General features: G+C 33.1%; 2 protein-coding genes across 12 annotated transcripts; both read left to right on the top strand.

Annotated features, from left to right (window-relative positions):
* Positions 1–141: 141 nt before the first annotated feature.
* Positions 142–7,525, top strand: LOC107422887 (PH, RCC1 and FYVE domains-containing protein 1). 5 transcript variants are annotated; one of them, XM_025076049.3, is made up of 9 exons: positions 142–915; positions 1,371–1,564; positions 1,735–1,824; positions 1,964–2,050; positions 2,152–2,253; positions 2,715–4,763; positions 4,879–5,025; positions 6,111–6,550; positions 6,872–7,525. In XM_025076049.3, exons 2-9 carry the CDS (start codon positions 1,418–1,420, stop codon positions 7,044–7,046), a joined length of 3,237 nt encoding a protein of 1,078 aa, XP_024931817.3. In that variant the 5' UTR covers positions 142–915; positions 1,371–1,417; the 3' UTR covers positions 7,047–7,525. The 5 variants fall into 5 exon arrangements, with proteins under 5 accessions (XP_024931817.3, XP_015887888.3, XP_015887889.3 ...); XM_016032402.4 differs by having other exon boundaries at positions 1,364–1,564; XM_016032403.4 differs by having other exon boundaries at positions 148–915; positions 1,478–1,564.
* Positions 7,526–8,340: 815 nt separating this feature from the next.
* LOC107422882 (putative E3 ubiquitin-protein ligase XBAT35) lies at positions 8,341–14,231 on the top strand. 7 transcript variants are annotated; one of them, XR_009638446.1, is made up of 13 exons: positions 8,341–8,500; positions 8,653–9,017; positions 9,209–9,323; positions 9,683–9,763; positions 9,858–9,946; positions 10,085–10,176; positions 10,408–10,489; positions 11,141–11,261; positions 11,387–11,461; positions 11,750–11,835; positions 12,635–13,333; positions 13,467–13,554; positions 13,744–14,231. XR_009638446.1 is itself a non-coding variant. In XM_060816011.1 (12 exons), exons 2-11 carry the CDS (start codon positions 8,916–8,918, stop codon positions 13,298–13,300), a joined length of 1,491 nt encoding a protein of 496 aa, XP_060671994.1. In that variant the 5' UTR covers positions 8,342–8,500; positions 8,653–8,915; the 3' UTR covers positions 13,301–13,333; positions 13,744–14,231. The 7 variants fall into 7 exon arrangements, 5 of the variants coding, with proteins under 5 accessions (XP_060671994.1, XP_060671993.1, XP_048334247.2 ...); XR_007242312.2 differs by having other exon boundaries at positions 13,728–14,231; XM_060816011.1 differs by lacking the exon at positions 13,467–13,554 and having other exon boundaries at positions 8,342–8,500; positions 11,159–11,261.
* Positions 14,232–20,158: the final 5,927 nt, after the last annotated feature.

Below are 20,158 nucleotides of genomic sequence, written 5' to 3'. Positions count from 1 at the left end.
ACTATAGAGAATTAAATATTAGCAATTTGTGGAATATGGAGGGGATTTATTGTAATTGTGAAAAGGAATTATTGTAAATGATAAAGAGAAAAAAAAAAAAAACGATTTTTGGAATATAAGTAGATAAGATAATTCATAACGATTTAACTAGAATATATATAAGACGATTTTTAATCTATGTTTTATTTTGAATCCAGAAAATCAGAAATAAATTTAATTTATTATTTTATTTTTTCAAAATTTTACTTTAGTAGTTAGGCAGTCGGGGTGGACGTGGAAGCAGAGAAAGAAGCGCGCCAATATCTCCCATTCTTTGTTTTTGAGCTGCAAACTTCCCTAAACATGTGACCGTTTACTGCCCTTTCATTTCTCCTCCACTCTCTCTCTCTCTCTCTCTCTCTCTCTCTCTCTCTCTCTGATCCATCTGCATCGTCTTCATGGTTGCTTTGCAAGCCCAATTTTGCCCAGAAGCTAGAAAATTCAGTGCCCACAGCTTTGTTTTTCATGGTGATATTAGACATGGATGAGTTATCTTGAAAATTTTCCCTTTTTCCCATTCTGGGTCTTTTTTTTTTTTCTTTTTTTTTTTTTGGATCAAGAATCCATTTTGATATCAAAGAAGTAGTTTTTTTCACAATTTGAGATTGTGGGTTGAATTGGGTTTTCATTTTTAAGCACTGATAAAAAAAAAAAAAAAAAAAAAAGGGGTATTTGGAAATTTGATGAGAGGCCAAAGTAGAAGAAGAAAGCATATGCATCTATGAAGACTGGGGCACGGAAGTCGCCGCCGCACCACCTGATGCAGTTGCCGGTTGAGCTTGCTCCTTCTTATTCCTCGGTGAATTCCTTGAGATATTTTCAGATGGAATGGCAGATCCTTCTAGCTTTGGGAATCCTGAGCGTGACACCGAGCAAGTCAGTTTTACCAAACACTCTCTTTGTTTTTTATTCGGTTCTTGGTTTTAGGATTTTATCAAAATATCTTCTTATATTGATCTTCTGCAATTTAAAATAATTTATATAATTTGAAAAAGTTTGGTGGAGTTTTTATATGAAACTTTATATATTATAAGTGCAAAAAGTGGGTTCCAAATGACCTTGAGAAATGGTTATTCATGTAGTTATTGTTGATGAAAAAAGGAATAAGAAATTTAATTATTATTATTATTAAAAATAAATTTGCCCATTTCTTATAGTTGGAGCTACTTTTTTCTTACATAGTTTCTTGCTTTGTATTGGTTTAGCAAAGAGAATTTATGGAGGAAAAAAAAAAAAAAAAAAAAAAAGAAGAAGAAAGAAACACTAATTTGGTTGAAAGTTTATATGTGGTTTTTGCAAATTATTTGTCTGCATATTGACAAAGACTGCAGCCTTCAACACCAGCATTTAATCAGGGATTACATCTCTATGAAGATTTATGACCTGTGGGTGCTTTGCCAAACTGTTTTCCCCTAATACTCCCACCATGTTTTTGAAGGCAATCATCGCTTTAAAAAAGGGTACTCAGTTAATCAAGTATAGCCGGAAAGGGAAGCCTAAGTTTTGTCCATTCAGAATTTCTACGGTAGGTTATTTCCTATTGAGTGAAATTATTCAATTTATTTGAGAAATGCACCATGTTACTTTTTGCCCATTTGTATATGTCAAACATGGATGTTGAAGTACAGCATATCTGTGGGTAGTTGTAAATAGTTTCCAGTCCTTGAATGATTTCAGTTTTAGTGTTTTTAACAGGATGAAACAACACTGATCTGGTACTCCCATGGAGAAGAACGGAATCTGAAATTAGCTTCTATATCAAAAATTATCCCTGGACAAAGAACTGTGAGTTAAAAGCTTCTGTTTTATAACAAGTTGAGATTATATTTCTGAGTTCAATTTAACCTTCTTTTTTTTTTTTTTTCAAAAATAGTTGTGAAAATATGTTTTTCCAAGTTAAGAGGCCTTTTCTGATTCTTTATAGGCTGTGTTTAAAAGATATTTGCGCCCTGAAAAGGATTATCTCTCATTTTCTCTTCTATATAAAAACGGTGATCGATCACTTGATCTGGTTAGTAAGACTCTACTGATTCTGATTTCATTGTCTATTTTTATACTCAGCTTGATAACAATTGTAGATTCAGTAATAGTCCTTTATTTTTCATATTATAGATATGCAAGGACAAAGCTGAGGCAGAAATATGGTTTGCAGGGCTCAAGGCATTAATTTCTCCTGGAGGACGTGGTAGACGTACTAAGAGTGATTTCTTTGATGTGAGTATCTATTAAACTCAAATTCATTTTTGAAAATTTATATTTGATCTTGCTCCTTTATACCCAGAAGGGGAAGTTTTTTTTTTTTCCTAGTCCTTGCACAAATGTATATTTCGACAGAGCAAGTTTCATGTATACTATCAATTATGAAGCATATAACTGGTACCACAGTCTTTAATATTGATGGAGTTATGCAAGCTCTTGCACTTGATGATGTTTTTTGGTTAAATCAGGTGAATAGATCTCACTGCATCTTTGAGAATGCTTGATTTTCTTACAAGAAAATATTTTTTTTGGGGTGAAATTATAAGAAGATATTTGAATAAGTAGCATTCAAGTAAACCTTTTTCATATTTTGTATCAAGTAATTCTATCTGTTATTCATATATTTAACGAAGAAATATACACGTTATTGGTTTGGTCCATATTGAAATATATACTTTTTAAAATTTTGGTTACAGGATGGTAGTGACTTTGGTCAAGACGGTGGTCGCCTTAGTGCATCCATAGAATACAGTCCAAGTATTGCCCATTCTAGGGTTTCTATTGATTGGAATTTGGCAAGCTCAGATGTGGCTTCAGCACGTTCAAATATGCAACTAAGAACAAATGCTGGAGATGGTTTTCGTATTAGCGTTTCAAGCACTCCTAGCTGTTCAAGTGGAGCATCTGGACCTGATGACATAGAATCATTAGGAGACGTTTATATGTGGGGAGAGGTTTGGTCTGATGGGATTTTACCAGATGGGTCTGTGAGCTCAATCCCTATAAAAACTGATGTGCTAACTCCAAAGCCCCTAGAATCAAATGTCGTTCTTGATGTTCATCAGATTGCTTGTGGTGTACGTCATGTTGCTCTTGTAACAAGGCAAGGTGAGGTTTTCACCTGGGGAGAGGAATCTGGGGGGAGACTTGGTCATGGGATTGATAAAGACTATAGTCGCCCCAGCCTTGTTGAGTTCTTGGCAGTCAATAATGTAGATTTTGTTGCATGTGGCGAATATCATACATGTGCTGTATCTACATCTGGTGATTTATTTACCTGGGGTGATGGCACCCATAATGCCGGACTTCTAGGCCAGGGCAATGAAGTTAGTCATTGGATACCTAAAAGGGTTGCTGGTCCTTTAGAAGGACTTCAGGTTTTATCGGTTTCATGTGGAACTTGGCATTCGGCATTGGCAACTTCCAGTGGGAAACTGTTTACATTTGGTGATGGAACATTTGGTGTTCTTGGCCATGGAGATCGAGAGAGCGTTCCATATCCAAAGGAGGTACAGTCATTGTGTGGACTAAAGACTATAAAGGTTTCTTGTGGAGTATGGCATACTGCAGCTATCGTAGAGGTTATGGGTCAGCCTGGTGCAAATGTTTCCTCTAGAAAGTTGTTCACCTGGGGAGATGGTGACAAATATCGTTTGGGACATGGAAGCAAGGATACTTACCTTCTTCCCACCTGTGTCTCTTCACTTATTGACTACAACTTCCAGCAGCTCGCATGTGGGCATACTATGACTGTCGCCCTCACGACATCAGGTCATGTCTTTACCATGGGTGGTACAGCATATGGACAGCTAGGCAATCCAAGCTCTGATGGAAAGATTCCTTGCTTGGTACAGGATAAATTGGTAGGTGAGTTTGTTGAAGAAATATCTTGTGGGGCATATCATGTTGCAGTCCTCACATCAAGAAGTGAAGTATTCACTTGGGGGAGAGGTTCTAATGGAAGATTGGGACATGGAGATATAGAAGATCGAAAGACTCCAACTTTGGTCGAAGCACTGAGAGATAGGCATGTCAAAAATATATCATGCGGTTCGAATTTCACCTCTAGTATATGCATTCACAAATGGGTCTCTGGAGCTGACCAATCAGTCTGCTCAGGTTGTAGACAACAATTTGGTTTCACCAGAAAGAGACATAACTGTTATAACTGTGGGCTGGTGCATTGCCATGCCTGTAGTTCCAAAAAAGCATTGAAAGCTGCATTGGCTCCTACACCAGGCAAACCACATCGTGTCTGTGATGCTTGCCATGCAAAACTTAAAGCTGCTGAGGCTGGTAACAACATTAATAGGAAAGCTACAACTCCTCGCCCTTCAGTGGATTCCAGGGAATATTCCAGCAGGGTAGACGTAAGGTCTTCAAGGGTTCTGTTATCTCCAACTATGGAACCGGTCAAGTACCTCGAGATCAAGTCTGGAAGGCCAGGGAACAGATATGATTACCCTTCAATGGTCAGGGCTTCCCAAGTTCCATCACTTTTACAACTAAAAGATATTGCATTTCCTAGTTCACTCAGTGCTATTCAAAATGCTTTGAAACCTGTTATGCCAACATCGCCTCAGCCCCAGCCTCAGCCCCTAGTCAACTCGAGACCTTCTTCACCTTACTCAAGGAGACCTAGCCCTCCACGCTCTACCACTCCTGTATTTTCTAGGGGCGTTATTGACAGTCTCAGGAAGACGAATGATGTCTTAAACCAAGAAGTATCGAAGCTGCAAAATCAAGTACTAATATCGTCGCTTTTGGCTTAATACTTTATAGTTGTTGATACTGGAATTTAAGCCGTGAAGCTCTTTCTGTAAAATGACTCATTCATTCTTTTTCTCACCTTAACTTCAGATTAGAAGTCTGAAGCAGAAGTGTGATGGTCAAGATCAGGAAATACAAAAATTAACAAAAGAGGCTAAAGAATCAGCTTCAGTGGCTGCAGAACAATTTTCAAAGTGGAGAGCGGCCAAGGAACTTTTGAAGTCCTTCACAGAACAGGTTTAAGTTTACTCATCTCATTCTGTCTTTGAATTTTTTGAACTTTCAAACATAAAAGATGCTCCGAATACATGATATTAGAACTGTCAAACAACGTTTTCTATGTGATCTGAAATTCAAGGTTATTGAAGATTTTACTAAGATAGGAAGGCTTTGCAGTTGTTCTTCTGTCTTCCCTTTTCTTTTCTTTTTTTGGGTAACCAATTTTTCTTTATTCGTATCTGTCCCGTATACTCACCTAAGCACCCTCAAAAAAAAAAAAAAAAAAAAAAAGGGGGGGGGGAAAAAGGTGGGGGGAGAATATGGTAAATGGCCTTTAGATATAATCAAACTTTTATGAAAAGAATTTAAATTTTTTTGCTTTATTATTTGAAGATTTACTTTTTGCTTTTTCAAAATCATTGTAGGATGTTGAAATAAATATTAAGTTCTCAAAATGTGTACCATCAATTGACTACATATTGTTTATGTACTTATGTTGATCCTTTTAACAATCAAAGTAACAAATGTTATGATCAATGTATTCCTGTTAATAATGCCCCTAGAAATAAATGGGTTATTTATTTATTTACTTATTTTTTTCTTTTCTGAAGCAAATTTCCAACTCTGGATTTTAATTTGTTCAGGTTAAGTAATTTAGCATCAGGGCTTGGAATCTGATCTAACCTTTACTATGAATGTAGTTCTCCTTTTCCAGAAAGCAAGAAGAAGAGAATAAAGTTTGAACAGGAATGGGATGTATAATTAGGGGTGGTTATGGTGGGATAACTATGAATTGGTTTTTGCGTGTGTAATTTGTACATAAGAAATCTAGCATAAAACATATATTTCATATTTTGTGCCAATATAGTTAAATTAAGACAATCCGATTTCAGACTGGGAATCTGTACTCATTTAAGTTTCGTTATGAGATAAGAGTAACTAAAACTCTAAGTTGCATGACTTACCTCTGACAATGGAGCAACTATGGAATGACATGGAAAATTTTCACTTTTTTTATTTCACCCCCTCCCACAATTTGTGTCACTATTTAAGTGAGGTGTGCTAATTTATCTCTGGCTCTTGCTGCCTTCTTTGTTATGCAGTTAAAGGAGATGTCAGAGAAGGTTCCTCCAGAGGTTTCTGAGAGTGAAATCTTTAAATCCTTGCATGCTCGATCTGAAGAATTTCTTAAAACCAGTTCTGCAGTATCTAAAATTTATACTGACTGGCCAACGAGCTTAGACCAAAGAGTTGAAGACTGTAGTTCTGCACGAGTTTCTGACCTATCTCATGATGGAGACCATGGTTCTGCACGAGTTTCTAACCAATCTCATGATGAAGGATACAGTAGTAGAGCATCTGCTTCTAACACAAAAGACAATGAACCTCAACCAAGTTCAGAAAATGGCTTCAAATCACATGAATCTTCAACAAGAAAGTCTGAGGGTGGTAAAGAAGTTATTGAACAATTCGAACCTGGTGTTTACGTTACTCTTCTCCAACTTCGAGATGGTACCAGGGTTTTCAGGCGTGTTAAATTCAGGTGCTTTAATACACTGTTGGTTTTGAGAAGTTCTAATCCCACTGTTTTACACATGCTCCATTTGCTAAGAAGCTTTTACATATATATATATATATATATATTGCCTCTGGTTTACTTTGCATCAAAGTTCATACTGTGTTTTAAAAGAAAAAAAAAAAAACGCACATCCTGACATTTCACAGTTGCTCCTCCTGAACAACCGTCTATATCTCTATGTTTCATAGATTAATCTACCATAAGATAACATACGTTAAGAAGTGTAACAATTTGAAGACTGGAATTTCTCTTATTTTTACTTACCTTCTATCAATTATTTTACAGTAAACGAAGGTTTAGTGAGCAACAGGCAGAGGAATGGTGGAATGGCAACAAAGATAGGCTGCTTAGGAGATACAATCAACATAAGACAAACACTGCTTCAACTGAATCATCCAATGGACCAGCACCTGCAGCAGAGGAAAACAATGAAGCAACCACTCCAGTTTCTGAAACTTAGTTTTTAATGATGTAGAAAGTAATTGGTAAGTAGGGTTAACAAACTGCTTTACAATGGCAGATTATGATTCAACTAGGTTTAGGCAAAGTTTTTGTTCAGAACAAATTAGAGAAAAGAACCTCCTTGTTCTAGAAGAATGATAAGGCAAAAATTCTACTTCACAATAAGGAAAAGGGAAAAAAAAAAAAAAAAAAAAAAAAAGGTAAAAAGTAAAAAGTGGGAGAAATTTGACTGTGAAAATTGTGTAATTTAGAGCCGGAGTATAAATTTGATTCTTTCATTCATTTTTAGTGTTGGTAAAATTAATCTCTTTTGTTCTGTATTTTCTTTCTGGCATGGAATAGTTAACCATCATAGTTGTATAATAGAAGAACTTTCATAGGATGTTTACCCATTTTTGTAAAGCCCTGTGATATTTCAATGAATATAATTCATGGTCCAAATTTCTCTTTATTGTGGTCATGTGAATTTAACTTGTATATTTCTTTTATAGCAAGTAACGTGAAATATTAAACTTTGGTCTTGACATTTACTGGAAACGCCATGAATCACATTTGTTTTACAATAAAATAGTAAAATACATTATCTTTCATTTCTATGAAATTTCACACAATTAATACTTCACCATCGAAACTTTGAAAATTGCCTCATTTTCATATTATTTTAGTCCAACCGTTCTTATAAAAAGTCTAATACAAATCCATGAGTGGCTGTGATGGGATTATTATTAAAAAAAAATAAAAAATAAAAAAATAAAAAATAAAAAGCCATTCTCCCCCTGTTTGAAGACATGCATAGATATTGAAATGTGCTAAACAGTTAATATAATTATTTTCTTTTTTTAAAAATCCTCTTTTTTCTGGGGCCATAGGCAAAGGCCTTATTAATGGCCTTGTTGATTGGCATCTCAAGACTCATATTAATTTGTTTATATCTCTGAAAAAAAAAAAAAAAAAACTCTTTTTTTTTTTAATACTAGATTTTTTTAACAAAACCGTCTTTTTTATATTAAATGTTTTGCTTTTCTTGTCCATATATTGAAAAAAATAATAATAAAACAAGAAAAAGGTTAAATTTATCAGCTACGTCTGAAAACTCATATATATATATATATATATGTATAAATGGACTTTTGAAATTATCCAAAAGGAAAATAGAAGCCAAAATAAATAAATAAATACTTTTTTACTTTATTTATTTATTATTGACAAATTGACAATGACTCTTCCGCGTCCCACCTAATAATTTATTATTATCAACCACTTTGTCATCAAATTTATATTTCATGTCAAACTCAACCAGCTTTCCTGGGTTATTATCCACCAAAAAAATAAATAAATAAATAAATAAAACTAGCTTTCTTGGGTCTTATAAGATCTAAGAATATGGTTTTTGTCTAATTTTTTTATTTTATTGGTTTTGATCATATTGTTTTCTATACTCTTCGTCGCTAAGTAATCCACTTTCCTTTCAATTTCCAAACCAAAAATAAAAAATAAAAAATGAAAAATAAAAAACTAAACAATCACTTTCATTTTCATTTTCATCTTTATTTTATTTTATTTGAATATTGTTTGGTTGTATTTATTTCCATCTTTTCTTGCAGGCTACAAGAAACGGTTCCCATCCGTAAAGTATCTCGTCTTTGCAATCCGATCATCCATTCTATTTTCCAGGAAAAGAAGGGAAATTTTTTCCTAATTTTCCCGGAAAATAATAAAAGTTTCTTTTTTTTTTCTTTCTTCTGGAAAGGGAAGCCGAAGCCGTGCCCTACTGTTTTTAACTCAATTTGCTATTCCAATCTCTCAATTTTCCTTCTTTTTTTAAACATTGAAAGTTTTGGGCTTTAGGGTTTTGTTTTGAATTAGAATGGGGCAACAACAATCTAAGGACGAGCTACTCCATCAGCAAGTCAGTTATGGAAACATCGAAGGAATCAAAACCCTTTGCAGAGAAGGTGCAGGCCTTGAGGTATAATTCAGAAAACCCAATATACATACATATATGTATGTACGAAAAATATGAAAAGAGAGAGAATTATTTTCAATATATTCATTGACTTTTCTATCACTGGTGGTGAAATTTTTGGGACTTTTTTTGAGATTCTGAATGATGGTTTTTTGAAATATTAATGGAAAATGGTGATTTTTTTTTATGCTCAGTGGATTGATAGAGAAGCGAAAACCCCTCTGACTGTGGCTTGTATGAATCCGGAGCTCTACAATGTGGCAAAAACTTTGATAGAACTCGGTGCCAACGTCAATGCCTACCGTCCTGGTATGTTTAGCTTGTGGGTTTTCTTTGTGTTCTACATTTAAGAAAATATAGAGTCTATATTAATTTTCTATTCTGATGAGGGGGGGAAAAAATGGAGCAGAGTTAAAAGGAAAAAATATGTTTTATCTAGATTGCTTTTATTAAGAATGCTTATTGACACTTCACATGACTCTCTTGGTAACAATGGCAAAAAAATTTACTATATAATTTTTTTAATGCTATGTGCATGAATAATCCATTCCCATAATGTTTTATTGCCATATTTGCTCTTTCTTTTGTCGGTAATATAATTGACAAATGCACTGTTGCACCTCTTGAGTCACTGATTTGCTTTATATTTTGTTATTTGTCATGTTTAGGTCGTCATGCTGGGACTCCTTTACATCATGCGGCTAAAAGAGGCCTTGAAAATACTGTTAAGTTACTTCTTTCGCATGGAGGTGTGCTGTGCTCTCTTTTCGAAATTTTCTTGAATTGTTGGTCTTCTATGTTGTTTCTAGTGCACTAATGGATAATTTGCATTGAAATTTTCAGCAAATGCACTGATCATGAATGATGATTGTCAAAGTCCCCTTGATGTTGCCAGGGCAAAAGGGCATGGTAATGTTGTTCGAGCAATTGAGGTATATTCATAGTCTATAATTAATCAAATATTTATGATATATCATATATGATATTCCAATGTGAGAAGGGGCAACTTTGAAATTTGCTTCTTCTCTAGATATCTTCAAGTGATATATATTCTCTTTTGATGTGTGTAGAGTCATATTTGCTTATTCTCTGGTTGGATGCGAGAGTTTTATGGGCCTGGATTTCTTGAAGTGCTGGCTCCTCAATTAGTTTCGAGAAAAGTGTGGGTATTTTAATCATGTGATATCAGTTGAATCGTTCTTTATCTACTATTTTTGCTTTTATTTTCATTTTTTATCCAGAAAGTTGTCTGAGCAATATAGGTAGATATCTGGGCCTGCATTGTACAATTTCAACCAGTATCACTTATTTCTTTAGTATCTTTTTGCATCTCTGTTGAGCAATTCTCTCAAAAATGAAGTTTGTGATGATTCCTGGTATTGGATCTTTGCAGTTGGGTCGTTATTTTACCAACCGGTTCACGCAACCCTACCAAGCCTTTCAAGTTGGAGCTTGCCATATATCCTAGTGTTCAGGTATTATAGTTTTTTAAATTCTTCCTCAGAGTAAAATTTATTTTTGAACTTAAAGATTTTATTATATCTGACTGTTTGTCAGGGGCTCACGGCATTAAGAGTCATTATTTCGTTATGTCGTAGGATGCTTTCAAATAATTTAGTGAAATCTGGATTAAATTTAGTTGAATGGTTGAGAGAAGCTTGGTAACCATAGGTATGAGTTTTCCTACAAATTGAGAGAAGCCTAATAACCTAGGTCTGAGTTTTCATGTTAGCAGTTTATGTTTGTCAAATTAGCATAAGCCTTCACTAAGTTTGGCTCCACATGGCATTCAGCAGCCTGGTTGCCGCTACATGATAGCTGGCATGATTTAGGCCACTGCTTCATTATCTGACCATGACTTGTATTGGTTGCCAGTTGAAGCATTGTGGTTTCAGAAATCTGTGGGCTACCATAGTTCCTGTTCGTTCATTCCTGGTATTTATATTTGAGAGCAGTTATGGTGGAAAAGTACCATAGATTTACAGACATACTGATCATAGAAAGGGTTTCCTTCGTAGTTTAATTTATTTTAAGGTCCTAAAGTGTCATTAAATTTGTATTTTTTCATGGGTTTGATGTTAGTTTGTGTGTTTGGATCTCTTATTTCAATTATGTTCTTATACGAGGTCATGTTGAATGAACAGGATGCCCAACCACGAACAGTTATTGCATTATGGAAAGCTGATTTGGAAGAACCAAAGTTACACCAGTCTGATCCTTCAGTGATAATTGTTGACAAACTTGCAAGTAATTACTTGATACTATCAGCAGATTCAGGACTTTTTTCCTTGTAGCATTTTGGCCATAAAATTAGGAGACTACCCATTTCTTTGTTTAGTCTGTTTTTAATTATATTTCATGTCCATGAATAGTCCCAAGAGGCCGGAGGCGGAGAAGAAGATATTACACCTGCCATGAGGCGAGGTTTAGGCCTGGAACAATTAGGCGTAAGTATAATCATTGTTGATTTTTTAGACTAATGTAGTAAACCATGAAAGTGGTTGAAGAGGAAATAAACATAAGTAGATATCTTCCGAATGAAGTATTGTGGTTGTCAGGACTTCTAGTTACCCATATTGTTCTCCAGCCTCCAATTTATTAAAGATTTGCCTGCTAGCTAGAGACATAGGGAACAAACGCAACTTTCCAGAGCTGTGCTTGAGAGCATTTCTAGTAGTTTATTCTCAATTACGTATTATTATGCCTAATTAAACTTATTCTACCTCTTTTTCCAGAAACACGCGTTAAACTTGCACCTGCAAATGAAAGTGACAGGCAACAACTTCAGTGGTTTTGCAATGCATGCAAGGGAATTCCACAGGTATAATGTTCACTTCTCCATAAGATGTACTATTCTCTGCCATTTATCTTGAACAATGTTAGAATGGAAATGAAAGTTACATGCTGCAGATTTGTTGTGAAGTTTGTGGCAAAGATTTGTCTTACTGAAGATTCATTTGGATTAAAATTTGTCAATTATGTTTATTGGTATCGTATAAAGTGCTCTCTTAGAATCTGTTTGTTGCTTTTAAGAGAAGTAATAGGATTATAGGTGATTATATCGAGTCCATACCCTATCACAATCATAAATTGAAATCCAAGTTGGTTTAATCACTGCTATATTGTTTCACGGTAAAATCTTGAATTTTTCCCTAGGTACTGTAATTTTAACAATTTCTAATCTGGTTCATTTGCATCAGTTATCCCTGTATTGTTGTAACAGCATGGCCAATCCCATTTACCCCCTTGTTGTATTAGTTTTTGCAAATTGTTGTTCTGACTGATGTCTATCTCTAGAAAATTTTCCTCAACTGGGTTAAGAATATAGATATTGTAATAAAATGGGGCTAATATAGATATTATAATAAAATGAGGCTAATTGCAGCACAGCTTTTTCCAATGCTGATGAGCATTGCAAAAGTACTCTGCTTCGGTTCTGCTTTAGTTCTTGTAGCATCATTTTAAATTAGTGTGTGCAGTAAGGGTTTAAAATGTAGTTCTGTTTTGATTTGCTCATAATTTTTTCAATATGTATGTTTCCTTTCTAAATTTGCTGATAACAAATTTTAGGCGTAATGATTTCAAGACTATTAAAACCATGAACTTGTGGAATATTTCAGGCAAATCCTGCTTTTTTGCAAGATAATCAGACCCCAGTTGTTCCATCTACTGCACCACCAAGTGCTGAAGATTTAGAATTAGCTATGGCTCTTAGTGCTTCCATTCAGTCTGCCATGCAAGAGAGACCACCCCTTGTTGATGCACATTTGAGCTCTGAAGCAAGTACATCAAGTACTTGGAGTAGCTCTATGAATACTAGCTGTCATTGTGATATGGATGCACCAAATGCACCTGTTCTTCTGACAACTGCTAGTGAGCAGCCGAAGCAAGAAATTGGTCCAGGTGGTAGCTTATCTCAGCATTCCCTGATCCAGGACAATGCAGCTGCCCAAATCTCTAGGCCCCTCGATTCTGGCCCATCAGCTCCACCAATTGCAGATGATATTATAGAAGATGGTCCGATTCACTATCCATCAATTGATTCCAGTCCTATTGATATGTCATCCCCAACTATTGGGTGTGTCCCGGCTAAAGCTGGTGATAAGGAGGATGACATTTCTTCATCATGCGTAATTTGTTTGGATGCTCCAGTGGAGGGAGCTTGTATCCCCTGTGGCCACATGGCTGGATGCATGTCTTGTCTGAATGAGGTAAAAGCTGCGAAAGGGACATGTCCTGTTTGCCGTGCTAAGATTCAGCAGGTTATAAGGCTGTATGCTGTTTGACCACTGAATCTGAAAATGGGGAAGCTCTACATGGTAAGTGAAACTTAAAACACATGAGAATTTTTGTTGCGTTTTGAGTGTTGGGAGCTTTACTGAAATTTCTGAGCATATATATTGCCTTGCATTGTGCATCCTTTGAACATCAATAACCTCTTGTAGTTTTTAGGTGTCATAGATATAACTTTACGTGATGATCGAGTCCTTGATCCAAAAATTTGGGATTAGTAACACCTTCGGTTTTCCAAACTACTTGTGTAAGTCAATGTGAATTTATAGTCTCATTTGATATCGAAACAGGGCAGTATAAAACATCTATTTATTTTTTGTCCAATGACTCCCATTTTAGAACCTGACAATTTACCTCTATTGAGAATCCTGTTAAGTAGGGCAGTGTGAAAATAGAATAAATAAATTGATGGATTCTCAGTTGACCAATTTGGCAGAGGTGATGAAGTGGCTTGCTACGGTTGAGAGAGTTTTGCTACTGCAGCAAAAGATCAATGTGTGCTGATGTTTTCTCTGTTCGTTTACAATTGAGTGAAGGTAAAAGCAACCGGAAAAAAGAAATACTAAAAGGAACGGCATATGCAGATCCTAGATTTTCGTAACTGTTACTTTTTTCAATCTATCGTGGTTGTCTTTGGTTTTTGTAAGTATAGGTAAGTAAGTTACTGTTAAAGCACAAGTTCATAACTAAATCCTTGTGGTTAGGCATTGAAGCCGGAAAAACTTGGATATGTGTGCGGGCTTAGTGATTGAGGTGTTATTAATCAGTGTATATTTCCTTTGTAATGGTTGTTGCATAAATGATTGAATTGACAATGACATCTAAAACAAGGACTAGTTGAAAGGAGATCTTTATCCTTGATATATGTATGTTTCCAGTTTCGATGATTCTCTCAATTACAGTTTCTTTATTTTATTTTTTTCACATCAACATTTGCATTATTTTCTTAATTGATCTGAGTAGCAATAAATTAATTGCCGCAGGAAATCTATTTTGTCTCATCATGAAATTTTCATGTTTTTAAGTTCCAGTTTTTTCTGTATTCGTTCTATGGTGAAGGTAAGCAATCCCTAAAGAGAATAGGCAATGTTTGAGAAGCAAATAAATGACAAACAAGCAATCATGACAAAGAGCATAAGTGGAAGAGCGTTATTACCTTGAAAAAATAAAATAATAATAAAAAATTGATAAAATAAAGAGCTGAACTAATTTGAGGATTAGAAACAGAAAGGAAGGTTTTATATGTTTTGTTTAATTTGTTTTTGACATTCACGTCTTATTACACACGAATAAATGTGCCATATAAATTCTTAGCCAAAACAAAAACAAAAGGGTTCAATTTATTTGAAGCTCTCTCTCCTTTTTCTTGTTTGATGAGATAAAATCAGTGTAAAACCAACTTCTACACAATGCATGTTGGTCCCTTGACGATAGCTCAGATGACAAAGGATGTCAAAAAAAAAAAAAAAAAAAAAAAAAAAGCTTAATACATGCTAAACCATTGCCATTATATTTACCAAAAAAAAAAAAAAAAGGCATCGGATTTCATTGAGAGGTGATGAGAGTGGGGTGTAGGGTAACCATGTTGGATCTCTTTTACCTTTGCACGTACACATCTCATTATAATCTATTGCCCCTTGGGATGTCAGAAACAACAATTGGTTTCCTTGGTTCACTATATAATATATATATATATATATATATTTTTTTTTTTTCTTTCCATTTTATAAAGATGGTTAAAGAGTGTGATCTAGTTTTGATCCATTTTAGGTGAATAAAGATCTTAGGAATCTAGTTTTCTGGTGGAAATTGTGGGTCCTAAAATTCTTAATTGGTTTGCACTTTTTGCTTCACAGAAACATATATATCATCATCACAAAACCATTTTTTTTTTCTCTCTTTTATTTTATTTATTTATTATTTTTGTTTTTTGTTCTATATGTCAACTACAAAACTTAATTAGGTAACCGTATGTCCTTGATTTGATGTGTTTTAGCTGGCAAAATAAAAAGGACTAGCTACCCTAGCTACAAGAAAAGCTCACTCTATAATAGAGGAAATTATTCTACAAGAACGGTTTTAGCATATTTCTTGTTTCCTACACTAGGTTGAACTAAAAAGTTATTTTTTCCACTTTTTAGTTCACATTCTGTTTCCAAATGAAATTGAGATGCCCCATGTATTTAAATATTATTATTTATGATCAGTTTAATTATCACCAATGACATGACAGTTTATACGGTGGTTATTATAAAATTTTCTATCTAAATTTGTTTGAATTTTGAATATAAGACTTAAAATTATATCAGCAGTATAGCATCTTCGATAAAAATTCATATTACATGTTTGACAAATAGCATTTTCAAAAGAAAAAAAAAAATTTTATATTCTTGATTTCTAAGTAAAACTTTGATAAATGGATTATTTTGCTTAATAAATAAAATTATTTAATCATAATTCGAATAAGTGTATTAAATAAATAAACTCGTTAAGCACATAACATGATAATTTTTTAAAAATTCTTTTAAAATTCATTAAATATATAAATTAATAATTGATTAAAATTGTGAAAAAATAAATACTATATATAAACGTTTATCATAAATAATAAGATAATAATATAACCATTAATAGATTTCCTTGCATGGTAAAATCCTCCATTGATTCTAAAGGGATCGACTCCTTAGTTTCTTTAGATTATAAGGAAGAATGTCCTCCCATTTCGTTTCTTCGCTATCTTCTTGTTTCGTTTCTCTATAATTGTTTTGGATTTTTGCCTCCTTCTAATAATTATAAAAAAATAAAAAAATACTCTAGTAATTTTTTTTATTTGTTGATTGCGTAGTTCAATATCATAAATGTAGATTTGATTAAACTTGATTGATATTTCTCTTTATCACTATACATATAAATAGTTACAAAACTTATTTCTCATAAATATAAATTTTTTAAAATTAATAAATATTTATTTATGGATAAATCAATATATTATAGGTTTATTGATATATAAATAATTAATTTTTCATAATTCTATAAATACTCAGTATTCATAGGTAAGAGTTTTATTTTATATCAAAATTTAATATATACATTTGGTATAGCTAATGAATATAGAGTTTTTATTTGTGAAATTTGTATAGTATATATTTTTTGTAAAATATTTTTTTATTAAAAATTAATAAATATTTGGTTATAAATAAAAAAAATGCATTAAATATTTATTGGGTTTCCAACATAGGCTAAAAAAAAATTTCTGAAAAATTTCAAAATTTGAATTTATTTAAAATAGTTAAAAAAAAGTTATTTTTTTATCAACAAGATTGCTTGTTAATTTTCATCAAACATTTTTATTTTTAAACAAAAGATTTTTTGATCATCAAATAAAGCTTCGAATAAAAAAATACTCTGCCAAACAAATACTTAACAAGGAAACGACCAAATTTTTGTTTTTTTTCTATCTATTAATTTTATCATAGGAAGCTGCAAAACTTGGTTGTCCTCTTGTCTTTTTAAGTTGAAGATATTAATCAGAGAAAAGCTTTCCATTCTAAACTATTTGGAAAATCTGTCTACTACTCCAAGATAAAGTGAACTAGACCAGTTGAAATGGTTTTTTTGCCAACCATTTAGTGGAATTTTTGCTTTCTGTTATGTTAAAGGTTAATTGGAAAAGATTCCTCTCCGATAGGTTAATTCAGAGTTAAAAAATAAATAAAAACTTTCACTATTATTTTAGCAAGCTTGGCATAGATTCAAAGCCCCCCAGAGAAGGGATTTCTTTTTTGGGTAAATCCCCCAGAGAAGGGAATTGGATTTCATCTTCTCTTCGAGAAGCAACTTTTTTTTTTTGGGTCTTTTTTTGTTTTTTGCATAAATGAGAAGCAACTTAATTAATTTAATATATAGTTATGTATCTAGATAGGCTTAAATATATATAAATTTTATATATCTTTTTGCTTCAAACAAAGTTGTATCATATATGCAAATTATATAGCTACTTTTAACATTCTTTTGCTATTTTTTTTTTTTTAAATGATCTTTGGAAAGTTATAATTAGTTTGAATTTAATTTAAAGCCTTTATACAAACTTCAATCTCTCTTATAATGTTGTAGTTTACATGTAAGGAGCAAATGATACAAAATTTTTGCAGGATCAAATAAAATGTTTCAAATAATTTTTTTTATCCTTTTCCTTTTCAATCAAAAAATAAAAATTGTCAGCACTACCTGAAATATGTACCCCTGTGAATATATATATATATATATATAAGCATCATATAATCAACCCTATTCGTGCATATACCTTAGAAGCTCTTTTTGTGTTTGGTTTTCATTTTTTTAAGAAATTCTTTCTTTTTTTGGGCATTTTTAAATTTATATATATAAATAAGTGATGATCAATAGGTAATGATAAATAATATATATTTTTTAAATTAAATTCCTTCTTCAATATACATGAAAGTTGCTGAAATCAAAATCAAGAGAAATTGAAATACCTCATAAACAGAATCATTTAAAGATCCAATTCCAAAAGAAACTTAATCACGTTTTATAAGTTTTAACAAAACCAAATATTCAGAGTTCCAGTTTTTGCAGTTTTCACGGTGCAATAAGTTTTGAAGTGTTAAAAATTTGGCATATTTTGTAGCAAGAACCCTTCAATTAAATAAATGAATTACATCCTAGGTAGATCGGTAGGCTTCCAGCTACGGTTTTGAGAAACTGGCCTGGGACAAAGATTCCATTGAATGGTTTTATGAACATCCGTACATATATAGTTATATACTTCTCTCTCTGTCTCTGATATTTTGAGTGCTTCAATGACACTTTTTCGTTCATCATCACTTTAATTTTTTTTTTTTTTTTAAAAAAATACACCCACCAACCAACAAATGAAGCCAAATTTTCATGTTTAAATTTTGAAATTAATGGTCGTAATTCTTCCCAAAGCTAAGCTTTTTGTGCACATAATATTTCACATTTCAAAAGATTGAGACATGATATCTGTTTTACTGGCTACTTTGCTTTTCTTACTCAAACACAACAAAAAAACAAAAAACAAAAACAACGAAAAGAAGAAAAAGAGCGGGTAAGGCTTTGCTTATTTGCCCGCTACCCGGATCTAACTCATATCTCTCTCTCTCTCTCTCTCTCTCTCTCTCTCTCTGTGTTAAAAAACTTTAATCAAGGGTTAAGATAATTATGTTTGTACTAAATCGAATATTACGGAAGATTCGCCCCATTAGTTGGCGTGTAATCAAAGAAATTCTACTCCTTAATTTTCTTTTTCTTTTTAAATCAGTGAAGGAGAAAAAAGACAGAGAATCTTAAATGTTCTCATTGCCTCGGATATTTAGCTTTTAATCTTGATTCTGCAAACAACCAATATCATAATCTTTCATTTTTTGTTCTTCTATATAATGATCTAAATTTTTTTCAATTTAATCTAATTAATTCATAGCTCAATTAGTATTATAATTAGCTTTGCACATATATATATATATATGGTCCACTAGTACTCCCTTTTTTTAAAATAGATTTTTTTTTTTTGTTTTTGGGGTCTATAATTGATGATTTAAGATTGAATCATACTTAACAATTTTAATCTAGTGGGCAACGTTGGACATTGTCTCATTACATGTAATCCAAAATAAAATATCACTTGAATTATATATAATTGGATCCCAATTAAATAATATAAAAAATTAAATGTTATTCAATAAAATATTACTATCATCTATATAATATTATTTTATTTGCTGTAATCACCGAATTTATGATGAGCGTATTTAACCTTTTCATACCCAAGAAGTGATCATGTTTATATGAATTATATGTAATCCAACCTTCTAATAGAAAATTTCCGTGTATATATTGTCTTTCCTCTCCTCTTTTCACTCTTATCATTTTCATGAAGGAATTTGATATAATTAAACATATTATAATACACTATTATTGGATTCTGCAGCATATATATCATTAAAACAAAAATATACTTGCAGCATTATGCTGATAACACTGCACATTTAGTAAAAGTGGACAATTTTTGGGAAGCAAGAGGCATTTTCAGTCCTTAATACAGTTTTCCCCACACCCACCACCCCCCCCCCCCCCCCCCCCCCCCCCCCGGGGCTAAATCTCTCAATACATTTATTAAATGCAAAATATATATAATAAATCATTATTTTCCGAAAATTATTTCTATTATCTCATAAAAAGTCAAGACAGAATGAGCAAGGATTGGCTAGCATTAGCTTGAGAATCTGACATTGCATTATTCAAAACAAAAACTATCCGTTGCAAGCTTTCATCTTGGTATTAACAAGGCAGCAAAATGTGCGTGAATTTCTTCTTCTTGGGCCAACAACAAATGTCCAATCCCTTCAAACCCTACTTGATCTAAGGCATTGGTAGACCTTCCATTTTTCTCAAATTATTTATAAAAAAAAAAAAAAAAGGATTAGGCATTTGATTCGAACTTATAATCATTATTATTACTACCTCGTCAATGAGAAACTTTGTAACAGTTCAGTCCAGACCACCTGCATGCAGATATTGTCCTCTTTGGACCTGGATTGTTACAGATGGTATCAAAGCCAGTACCCGGATCGGTGTGCCAGCGAGGACGCTGGGCCCCAAGAGGGGAGGATTTTCAAATTCCACATCGATTGGAAAGGGGAACGAAGTATGGCTTATAAGTATATGGATACCTTTCCCTTGGAGAGGCCTTCCCATGAGGGAATGTAAAACCATGAAGGGTAGGATTGGGTTCACCACCTAGCTTCCAAAGCGGACAATATTTTGGTTGGGTCTGGGAGGTCCGGACCAGTGTGACTGGTAGATAGGGGTTG

The sequence above is a fragment of the Ziziphus jujuba genome, chromosome 3, assembly GCF_031755915.1.
Source record: "Ziziphus jujuba cultivar Dongzao chromosome 3, ASM3175591v1".
Taxonomy (NCBI): Eukaryota; Viridiplantae; Streptophyta; class Magnoliopsida; order Rosales; family Rhamnaceae; genus Ziziphus; species Ziziphus jujuba.
This window is presented reverse-complemented; position numbering and strand designations above follow the sequence as displayed.

Coding starts and splice junctions, on each gene's coding strand:
- LOC107422887 (XM_025076049.3), top strand. CDS start 1,418: ATGACCTGTGGGTGCTTTGCCAAACTGTTTTCCCCTAATACTCCCACC. Junction 1,565..1,734: donor GTCCATTCAGAATTTCTACG/GTAGGTTATTTC, acceptor TGTTTTTAACAG/GATGAAACAACACTGATCTG. Junction 1,825..1,963: donor TTATCCCTGGACAAAGAACT/GTGAGTTAAAAG, acceptor GATTCTTTATAG/GCTGTGTTTAAAAGATATTT.
- LOC107422882 (XM_060816010.1), top strand. CDS start 8,916: ATGGGGCAACAACAATCTAAGGACGAGCTACTCCATCAGCAAGTCAGT. Junction 9,018..9,208: donor GAGAAGGTGCAGGCCTTGAG/GTATAATTCAGA, acceptor TTTTATGCTCAG/TGGATTGATAGAGAAGCGAA. Junction 10,490..11,140: donor CCATATATCCTAGTGTTCAG/GTATTATAGTTT, acceptor TTCTTATACGAG/GTCATGTTGAATGAACAGGA.